This window comes from Eriocheir sinensis, unplaced genomic scaffold (assembly GCF_024679095.1).
Source record: "Eriocheir sinensis breed Jianghai 21 unplaced genomic scaffold, ASM2467909v1 Scaffold744, whole genome shotgun sequence".
NCBI classification, from domain to species: domain Eukaryota; kingdom Metazoa; phylum Arthropoda; class Malacostraca; order Decapoda; family Varunidae; genus Eriocheir; species Eriocheir sinensis.
Genome location: NW_026112103.1, coordinates 51,324 through 61,646, shown reverse-complemented (window position 1 = coordinate 61,646; position 10,323 = coordinate 51,324). Strand labels below are relative to the sequence as shown.

General features: G+C 39.0%; 2 protein-coding genes across 3 annotated transcripts; one reads left to right on the top strand and one right to left on the bottom strand.

Moving 5' to 3' along the window:
* Positions 1 to 46: 46 nt before the first annotated feature.
* Positions 47 to 1,379, top strand: LOC126994201 (uncharacterized; the record flags this gene model as incomplete). The annotated part of the gene is made up of 1 exon (XM_050853488.1): positions 47 to 1,379. A coding segment is annotated over one exon (1,056 nt), but the record flags the coding sequence as incomplete, so codon positions are not given.
* LOC126994198 (2-aminomuconic semialdehyde dehydrogenase-like) lies at positions 1,271 to 8,546 on the bottom strand. Of its 2 annotated transcripts, none has more exons than XM_050853477.1 (10): positions 8,396 to 8,546; positions 6,174 to 6,355; positions 4,880 to 5,080; positions 4,451 to 4,662; positions 4,111 to 4,277; positions 3,678 to 3,773; positions 3,512 to 3,591; positions 2,601 to 2,772; positions 2,031 to 2,240; positions 1,271 to 1,936 (listed from the first exon to the last, which is right to left on the bottom strand). In XM_050853477.1, exons 2-10 carry the CDS (start codon positions 6,341 to 6,343, stop codon positions 1,790 to 1,792), a joined length of 1,455 nt encoding a protein of 484 aa, XP_050709434.1. In that variant the 5' UTR covers positions 6,344 to 6,355; positions 8,396 to 8,546; the 3' UTR covers positions 1,271 to 1,789. The 2 variants fall into 2 exon arrangements, with proteins under 2 accessions (XP_050709434.1, XP_050709435.1); XM_050853478.1 differs by having other exon boundaries at positions 8,437 to 8,535.
* Between the last annotated feature and the right edge of the window lie 1,777 nt (positions 8,547 to 10,323).

Genomic DNA, 10,323 nt, shown 5'->3' with positions numbered 1-10,323 from the left:
TTTCTTGACCCTATGATTTTGTTTTGGTATGTGATTTTTAAATTAACTTCTTATAATTTATTTCAGACTCCCTTGTGCAGATGTTGGCGTACAAACAGAGCCCGAACATGGGAGGCGTTCCCGAAGGAAATCATCAAGTCCAGCAAAGTGCTCCGAGTACTTGGAACGTAGTACTAACAATCGCAGCTTTAGCAAGAGGAAAAGAACTGCCGAGACCCAGACAAGACTAACACATAGGGACAGCAAACAAATGCGCAGTGGATCAAGCTGTGCTACATCTCCTTTAAATACTCCTGTTAATAGTAATAGTAATGACAGTATTACAGGAAATAATTATATTGAAGAATGTACTAATGAAAATGGGTCTCTCAGTGGCTTATCTCTGCAGGTAGATTTACCAGAATTCATCACAACCCACCACAGTACATCAGGCACACAGACAAGTCCTCGAGTTGGCAGGCTTTCACAACCTAGCCTACATGATTTTACAATTTCCTTTTTTGATCGCGCATGTGGAGGGGATGAACCCCAGATAAGTCAATCGCTGACCACAATAACATCAACACAGACCTCTGATCTTGATTCTTATGAGTCATCACAGTTGTTAATTGAAGAGGATGAGGAGCTTTTAGTTGTGGGAGACTCTGCTGTAGTGGGAGGACAGCGCCCTCCTTCCTTAGGTCACATACGCTCCTCAAGTATTGAAACACAAACTGATCACGACGTCCTTCTCAGTAAAAATGCTGACAATACACCTGATGATGTTGATGGGATTATCCTGACAAACACAGAAACTCAGACAGATCCAAGTAACCTTCTCAATCCAAATGTTAATCATTCATACCCAAATTCAGGAGACTCCGGGGGATGTCATATTCATGAAGGGGACAGTTTGTGGTGCACAAGTGAAACTCAGACTTATGAAGACTTCTCTGATATTGAACAGTTCATGCGCTCAACAATCCACACCCAAACACCAGACAACAGTCACAGTGAGTTGTTTCCCGAGCTTTCCTTTACTCATACACAAACTCAGACGAGTCTTGATGACCCGCCTTCACTTGTCACAACACACACTCAGACTCCTCTCAGTGAGCTATAAGCCTTTCAGATCTGAAACAGTTTTAATGCAACAGCAGTTAATTTTTTTTTTTTCAATTGCAATATCACAACCCTGATGGCAGCACAGGCTAATTACATAAAAATTGTATTATCAAAGTAATATATAATTTTTTCTTATTTCTGCCCTACAGAGAGTTCATATGTCATATTTGTTACTTTTTTTTTTATGTAAGAATGCAAGGAAACTGTAGATGGTCTATTTAAGTCATCCTCATCCATATATCTATAACTTTCTCTGCAACTTTGATATTGTACTTTTACTGAATTACTGCCAGGTGTACTCTACTACCTTGTCTGTGCACCACTGCTAGCCTGTGCTACTGAATTCAAATGTATTTAACCAGAATACAGTGCAAAAAGCTCTACATCTACTATTTTCTATAACTATATCACCTATGAATACCACCTCATAAACTCAGGTTACTGCGCATCATTTGGTTTACCGAGAATTGCAAATAGAGATGTCTCAACCAATAGATTTATGGTAAAGTTGTCAGGCCCAGATTTTTTTCTCCATATTTCATCATCTTCAGCCATTATGAGTCCACTGCAAGACAAAGACCTTACCGACACACTCCTCCTCTCTGATGTAAATGTGCTCCATCATCCTCATTATATTTATCTTCAGACCTGCTCTCAGACTGGGTAATTCTTAGGGTTAAATATGTTATATCTTGGTGCAGATGGTCTTGGCTTCAGTGTAAAACTCGAGAGAGTCTTGTGTACTTTCTCTCCCCATACCACTAGTTTTCACACCACCAAATGGCATGTCAAGGTCTCTCACCAGCCAACAGTTGGTCCATACAGTTCCAACCTGTTGAAGAGAACACACATTAACAAATTGCAACAATTAAATTTTCATAATCAAGAAAGATAAGTAAATTTTCAGAAAAATATACTTTAATTACTTTGAGTTTGTGAGCAACACGATGACCCCTTGCCAAGTTTGAAGTGAAGACAGATGCACAAAGACCATATTGTGTGTCATTAGCACGACAAATTACTTCTTCCTCGGTGTCAAAGGGCGTGACACATGTCACTGGACCAAATATCTCCTCTTGCATGCATCTGGAGTTGTCTTTCAGACCAGTAATTATAGTTGGCCTCATAAAGTAACCCTGAAAGGACATAGCACATGAAATATAAAAGTGGATTATTGTTTACATATAAAATGATGGTAAAAACTTCCAGCAAACTGATCACACTACCTCTTCCCTTTGTTCTGTTCTGTTTAACAAATGATTCATCATATACAGAGAACTCATTACCTGTAAAATGTAAAAAAGAACATTGTGTACTGGTACATTTAACTCGAGCAATTTTTGTCAGATTCAAAACGTACAGACAAGCTGAAGAGAATAATCCAGCCTCTGAACCTAATCCTAATCCTCTAATATAATTTCAAATTTGTTACAAATGAATTAATACTGCTAATGACAGATTATTATTAATAAACTCATCTCAGCAGTAAATTTTACCTCCTTGTTCTGAGAGGGGAGGTCACAGCTGTCCACCCCTTGGCCACACAACACTTGTCCCCCGTCCTCCACAGCATAGTTAACGTAGCGCAGGACCTTTTCTAGGTGAGGCTTAGAATTGAGAGGCCCCATGAAGACATCCTTCTCTGATGGTGGACCAACCTTAACTTCCCTGTGTAAAGGTCACAAAGAATATGTTTTGAATGTACTATTTATAAATGAACAAAAAAACAGAAACAATTTGTATACTATGACAACTCAATTTAGATTTATGACCAGGAAATCCACCTCAGATTCCACATATATCACATGGCAATTACAAAAAAGTACATTGAGACAAAGAGGCAATAGTACCATGTGTTTGTTGATTTAGAGAAGGTCTCTGATAAAGTACCAAGAGGCAATTAGATGAGTAATGCAGAGGCAGAGAATTCTGGAGAGACTGAAGAACTTGGTGATGGCACTAAATGCTGGAACAGAATCTAAAGTGAGAGTTGCTGATCCAAAGATTTGGTTTGGTGTTGGAATGCATCAGGGGTCTGCTCTAAGCCCATTATTGATCATTGTGGTAATGGAAGAGTCCACAAAGGAGTATAGAAGAGGAGGTCCATAGGGGCTACTGTGTGTGAACAATCTGGTGTGTACAGCCGAGATGAAAAAAATTAGGAATATAATATTTAGAAATTGAAGAATGCAATGGGGGGAACTCAGGCTTAAAAGTGAAGATAGATAAGACTAAGATGGTAGGTATGGGCAAGAAGATGGATGAAAGAGACAGTTGAAGGCTGGGCATCAAACCTCATAATTAAAAAAAAGGAAATTTACCCAACATGAAACCAGTGATGATTATATTAGAAAAAACGTAACAGTATATTAATGCAAAAGAAAAGTAAAAAAGTCAAAACACTAACCTTGCAAGTGCTACAAATTTTTCCAAGAAAGCTTCATACAAAGATCTCTGAACAAATATTCGTGAAGTACACAAACATATCTGAAAATAGGAATGAACATCAAATTCAGCTTCTGCCACAATGACTACAGCATGTTGACCAAAAATAACAATGACCGTATACATACTTGTCCTGAATTGATGAAAGAACTTCTTTTAAGAGTAGCAAGGCAGGATTCAATATCACAGTCATCAAACACAACAGCTGCATTCTTGCCACCCATCTGCAATTTTTTTGTAAATCTAAGTGAATGCAAGCTTAAAAAGAAACTTAGTAAATCCATACACCATCTACAGAGTTACAAGTGATATTCAGTAAAATGAAAATTCAGTAAAAATCTTTTTAAAAAATCATGACTAGTTTTTGAAAATACAATTAAGATTAACTTTGCTCTGTATGAGAACATCTTCCTTGGACTCATTGAAGATTTTTCCATTTATCAACCTTAACATAGGCTTCTTAACTGAAGAGATCCTTTTGAATAGTCTTGCATTTTCTTACTCTCAACCCCTCCGCTGTTGCTTGATGTCATGTACGGGTGGACAGCTTCATGCACATACCTCAAGAGATAACTTTTTGAACATTGGGGCTGTGGCTTGAGCAATGTATTTTCCTGTGAGGGTTGACCCAGTAAAGGACACCAGCGGCACTTCAGGATGGGTTACTAGGGCCTCTCCCGTAGTAGGACCAAGTCCAAATACCATGTTAATGACACCAGCAGGGAAATCTGTAAAGAAGATTGACAGGTCACAACTACTTAACTATCATAAATTTTATGCATTTTATTCAAATAGTCATCAGACCCAGACTTTGTGTCCTTTCCTTGATTTTACGCATGATACAGCCTATGCCAATAAATAAATTGATAATACTAATACATTAATGCCTGCTATTCATCACCTGCATCCTTTAGTACTTTGCAGAAGAGGTAGGCTGTGACAGAAGTCATTTCTGATGGCTTGGCAACAACAGTGTTGCCACACATGACAGCTGGAGCAAGCTTGAAGGTGAGCAGATACAAAGGCAGATTCCATGGACTAATCAGACCTGCCACACCTTGGGGCTCCCTGATGGTGTAGTTCACAACACCTGCCTCCGGGTTAATGCTCGATCTGTAAAGGACCCTTGATTGTCTCACAATAATACAGTATAAAAATAAAAAGTCACCTAATTCTTCTTTATACTGGCAGGTTAAATGGCTTAGTCTTGCTTCATAACTTATTTTCTGATGTAGTAACTCTAAGAGGGAAGAGAAGAGAGAGAGAGAGGAGGCAGGAAATCAGGCAAACAACCAGAAAAATTATTTTATTTAAAAGAAAAAAAACTTACATGTTAAGGTGATGTGGGATGGCATGAGCAAAATGCCTTAAATTCAGCACAGATCTTGGGATGTCCATCATTCTTGCCAGCCACACAGGCTTTCCCTGATCTCGTGACTCAGCAACTGCAAATTCTTCAAGGCGTGACTCCAAAATGTCAGCAACCTTTAGGAGGTGATTGGCCCGGGTCTGAGCTGATTTACTTGACCACCTGAAAATGCACACATGGCTTTTATTGTTTTCCCCATTAAAGAAGTTGTTTACTGTTCAATTAACTCATACTCTGAATTAATTAATCAACCCATGATATGATATTAATTATTCAGTCTGGTCCTGAGGTCTCACTTGTAATTAGTGAAAGGATAATGTTTCTTGACTTACTTTATTCTAATGCTTCTCACTATATTTTCCTGTTAATCTCAATAACAGCAAAATTGCTTTGACCACTTGTTTCAATAGAAGTGAAACACTAAACTTCGTATAGAGTGTGTGGCCAGTACCAAATGCCTGGCTACAGCCTTGTATATACCGTGAAAAAGCAAAGAAAAGAATTTAAAGGTAAGCATGCTAACTGGAATACAACAGGGCTATAGAGGAACAGACATTCTATTTTTCATAAAAATCAGGTTTGATTTATCTCCTTCAGGTTTGGAATTTTGAAGAATTTAATTGATTTTATAATAGCTCAAGACAGCAAAGACCACACATTTCGAAGAATAAATTTGGAACTATAGAGGATGAGAAAGATAGAGTTTAATGCAAGGGTGGACTATTAGTCTTTAACCTCAATCTTGCCTTGAACTTCTTCCCAATATATAGAGAAGTAACTGTGTTACTATCAAGTGATAATGAAGGAATTGGTGAAGCAAAGGAAGTGCAAAGAAATTTGTTTAAGGAAGAATAATTAAGAGGAACAGAAAATGTAAGATTCGTTAAGTAATGGGCAGGAGCTCAAGGCAGGAGACTAAAGCTAAATGAACACACCTTAACATTATCCTGCACCTGTCTCTAAAGCAGCAGCATGGATTCAGTGGCCATAGTATATATATATATATATATATATATATATATATATATATATATATATATATATATATATATATATATATATATATATATATATATATATATATATATATATATATGTGTGTGTGTGTGTGTGTGTGTGTGTGTGTGTGTAAGATTCTGGAAAAGTAGCAAACATTGGGTTTGCAACTTTTTCTGCCTCTCATGTTTTCACAGGATAATTGCACGATTCAGAGCAAAAGAAATATAAACACCAAACCTACAAGTACAAAACTCACCCTTCAAAAGCAGCACGAGCAGCCTTTACCGCAGCATCAACCTCTGCCTTGCCAGAGTCCGGGATCTTGGCCCAGACTTTGCCGGTGCTGGGGTCATGGGAGTCAAGGAGCCGCTGGCACGGCACCATTGACCCTCCAATGAAGTTGTGCACCACCACCGAGTCACTCATTGTACCTTTGTGCTGAAATAATGAAGATAACAATAGTAATAATGCTTTGTCAGGATTATTTACCTTAACTCAATTATGACAGGTTGGAGCAGCAAAAACACAACCTGCATAAACTTTACCTCATAGGAAATAAAAGGAGTATATAGTTTCTATGCATCTAACATTATAGTATTGCTATTGTTTTAATAATTTGCACCGAAATCGGCCGTACCATGGTAAATCCCGCACTTGCTTTCTTCCTAAACTCGAGAAGTGCGAAACTCGGGAGGGTACTGTAGTAATTCCCTCTCCGGTGTATGCCGTGCCTGTTATGCTGTACCGGACAACCGGTGACTTGCCAGCCTAATTCAACATAAACTTTTGTTGATTTGTTTTAATGACAATGCGTGTCCACATTGGCTCAGTTTACGCAAGCGTTGGAGCTAATACTGAAACTTCATTATCGAGCACCCAACGACCATTGAGCACGGTAGCTCTCGTTGGCCACTCACCTGTTAACAGAATAGAAGTTCCTCCATCCAAGGGATGCCTCAGTTTGGCGTCCTAGAGGATATGATGTCATGTGGTTGTCAGAGGTGGGCAAGTGCGGTACTTAGTGCGGTAGTACCGCATCACAAAAAAAAAGTACCGCACTACCGCAAAATTTCTGAAAATACCGCACTACCGCGGACCGCACTAAAAAATCCTGCCGTACTTTGAAAACTATCGAAAATGACATTTGCAGCGCGGCAAGCTCGCATTTTTTTTTTTTTTTTTTTACAGTGATTCAGATCCAATCAGTCAATCGGTATCAGTCATCAGAATCAGTGATTCAATCATTCTGACTTTTCAGTTATTGTTCAAAATTAAATACTAAATAGACAGACTAAACTACTACACTGCGAGTCTTCTTTAACGGCCATTTCAACCCCGGACCTATCCGTGGTGCCGGCCGATTTTTCATTTTGGGAGAATCTATTGTAAATTAAGGCAATTGTACTATTTTAAGCATGTTTCCTTTGTTTGGATAGCCAGGATAGGCTTTGAAGTATTTTTTATTTTGACTTCTGCTACCGCAGTACCGCACACCGCGTACCGCACTGGGAAAGAAAAAAAAATGGGACCGCACTACCGCAACCGCACTACTTCGGAAAAAGTACCGCACTACTGCTGATTTTTCAGTATGGCGCCCACCTCTGGTGGTTGTTATAAGTTTGACCTCATTGTCCTATTAATTAGGCAGCGATGAAATTTTGGTATTATTTCGCTAACGGTCGTAGGATATTGCTGGTTACTTGCAGAATCCTGTTGATGATACAGATTACAGTACCCTCCACCATTTGGAAAATATGTCAGACGGAAAGAAAGTGCAGAGTAAGTTTGGATATAACATGGAGATTGTGTATTAAAAATGTGAAATTTACTTTGAGAAGGTCATATTGTGCGTAGAGCCGGGGAGACAGCGGACCAATAGCGCATTGGCTTCGCGTTCGTGATGTCATGGCGGCTCCTCCCATAATACCTCCATGGTTCGGACGATTTATAGCCTCTTCCATTTAGCGTAACCCGTTTCTGGGTCGTGATCTGTAGAGTCCCTTGATAGATAGAGTCCCGACAGCCTAAGATTTGGACGCTATTATTGTCCCTGTTTTACGCCGCGAGAGCGTGTGCTAGTGTTTGAAAAGCGCGGCGTAAACACAGGGCCAATAATGGCGTCCAAATCTTAGGTTGTTGGATTCTATGAGGGACTCTACAGATCACGACCCGGAAACGGGTTACGCTAAATGGAAGAGGCTATTAGAAACTTGTCTTTCACCATCAATATACATCTGAAAACTGGAAATGGCTACGGGTGTCATATTAGCAGCCTAAAGAGCCAAAGGATGAAGGAACATTTTGAGATCAACAAAATTACACTACTTAAACTTTTTTTCTAAAAAGTGGCCGAATCATCACCGCTCTCCCCTACATAACCTATCACACACCGCTATATCCCTCTTGTCAGCGCTTTACAATGCCCTCGAACAACTATACTATATATATGTCTATTGACGGTTATGGAGAAATCATTACCTTTGAAATGAACGCTCACTAGTAAACCAACACTACCACACCTTCCACTTGCCAGGCTGGGAGTCGTCTGAAACTAGGAGTCCTCTGAGGTGGTCTGAGCACTGGGGGCGTGGTGACCTTGGGGTGGCGTCGTCAAGGGCCAATATCGCGTCGCTGCCAGATACAGAAATTTAACTCTAGTCTAGATGAACATTGATCCAGCTTGTTCTGTTTATTTGTTTCTGTATGTATTTGCTACTGACCAAAGGTTATGCCTGTAGAATCTGTTGTGCGTGGATATATATATATATATATATATATATATATATATATATATATATATATATATATATATATATATATATATATATATATTTTTTTTTTTTCTTTTTTTTTCTGCCCTGCCTGGGGGGGTGGGATGGCATATGTTCCTCCCTTCTCCCTTAATTGTTGTTTGCCTGCAACAATAAACTATCAATCAATCTTTTCTTATCTCTCAGCCTCATGTTATTTGTTCTGCAGTTGAAGAGGATGGCGCTGATGCTTCACTGTTGTTGTACACTTCTTGTCCTCCCATCTCTTCTCTCCAGGTTCTATATATTCTCAGGGTTGCTTTTTCTCGTTTCCACATTTTTGTGTCCCATGCTCTAACTTCTTTATTTCTTATTTCGTCGTTTGTTATTGTGCCTCCTCTTATTACCATCTTTTCATCCATCTTTTCTTCTTATTAGTCTGTCCTAGCTAGCTCTCATCCCTTCTATACCAACACTCTCTAGCAGCTCATTCCCATCCCTCCCTCAAAATATATTGTAAATATTTTAATTGTCCTTCCATAATCCTTGCTTTCATGCTTGATAATCCCACTTCTCTTAAATTAAAGCTGCTACATGGGCATAACTTGGGGCTCCCAGTATATCTTCCTGCATACACTGCATGTTCTCTATTCTTTGCAACCTGTCTATCTCTTGCTTTGTGAAATCTATTATATGTTGGCCCCATACAATATTACTGAAAGAGCCACACATTTCATGTTAAATTATTCCTATTAGTAGTCTCGAGCAGCTCCTTGCCACAAATAAGTAAGTCATATTTGCCATTTTGGTTGCTTTTTGTATCAGACTTTTTGTGCTTTAAATTCATTCCTGGTGTCATTTATTATAATACGTACCTAGATATTTCAGCTTATTCCTAACCTATATCCCTGCTATCTCCTGTGGTTTGTCTTTCATATTAAATATTTACTTTTTTTTATTTTTAGTCCGCATTCCCTTCCTCTTGCCACCACCTGTTCAACCACTGCCTCTGCATCTTCTACACTCCCCGCAAACAGCATTAATCTATCATCAGCAAAGTAGAGATGTTATATTGAAGGCCTCATCTTTAAATCCCTTGTCCAATTCTACTAATTTCTGAATCACTTTGTAACTAACTTAAACAAAGTATATAAAAGTTGAGCCTGTACAGCCCTGCCTTATCCCACTGCTTCGACTGGTATCTCAAGGTCTTCCCCTTCATCAATCTTCACTCTGGTCATATCCCCCTTGTACAGTTTAGAAATTATGTTGCTTTTTCATATATCATACAATCCATTAACATTTTGATTGAGCGGTGCTCGAGGGCACTGCTCGATCGTCAGGACGGACCTTTATAATCAATTCTGGTGCCGACATTTTCCTTAATCTTCAAGTTACGTCACTCGTTATTTAACAAGCATTGGGTCATTGGATATAAGCAAGAGTTTGCCCCTAAAATAACATCAGACATAGAAGATGTAAAATAACGTAGGAGAGACTAAAATGGAGTGAGCTGCTGGGAAGGTGGTTAATACGGCGGCGATGGGAGATCTGCCCCTCGCGTTCATGGCCTTCACAAACACGCTTATTTAGACGAAGTGATGTACTGAATACGAAAATAACCTGCTTAATAAGCAAATAAATAAGACAATGGAG

Excerpts from the sequence above, each read along its gene's own strand:
- LOC126994198 (XM_050853477.1), bottom strand. The coding sequence starts at position 6,343 with ATGAGTGACTCGGTGGTGGTGCACAACTTCATTGGAGGGTCAATGGTG. Across the intron at positions 3,592-3,677 it reads CTTTCATCAATTCAGGACAA|ATATGTTTGTGTACTTCACG; the intron begins GTATGTATACGG and ends TCCTATTTTCAG. Across the intron at positions 1,937-2,030 it reads GTGTTGCTCACAAACTCAAA|GTTGGAACTGTATGGACCAA; the intron begins GTAATTAAAGTA and ends TCTCTTCAACAG.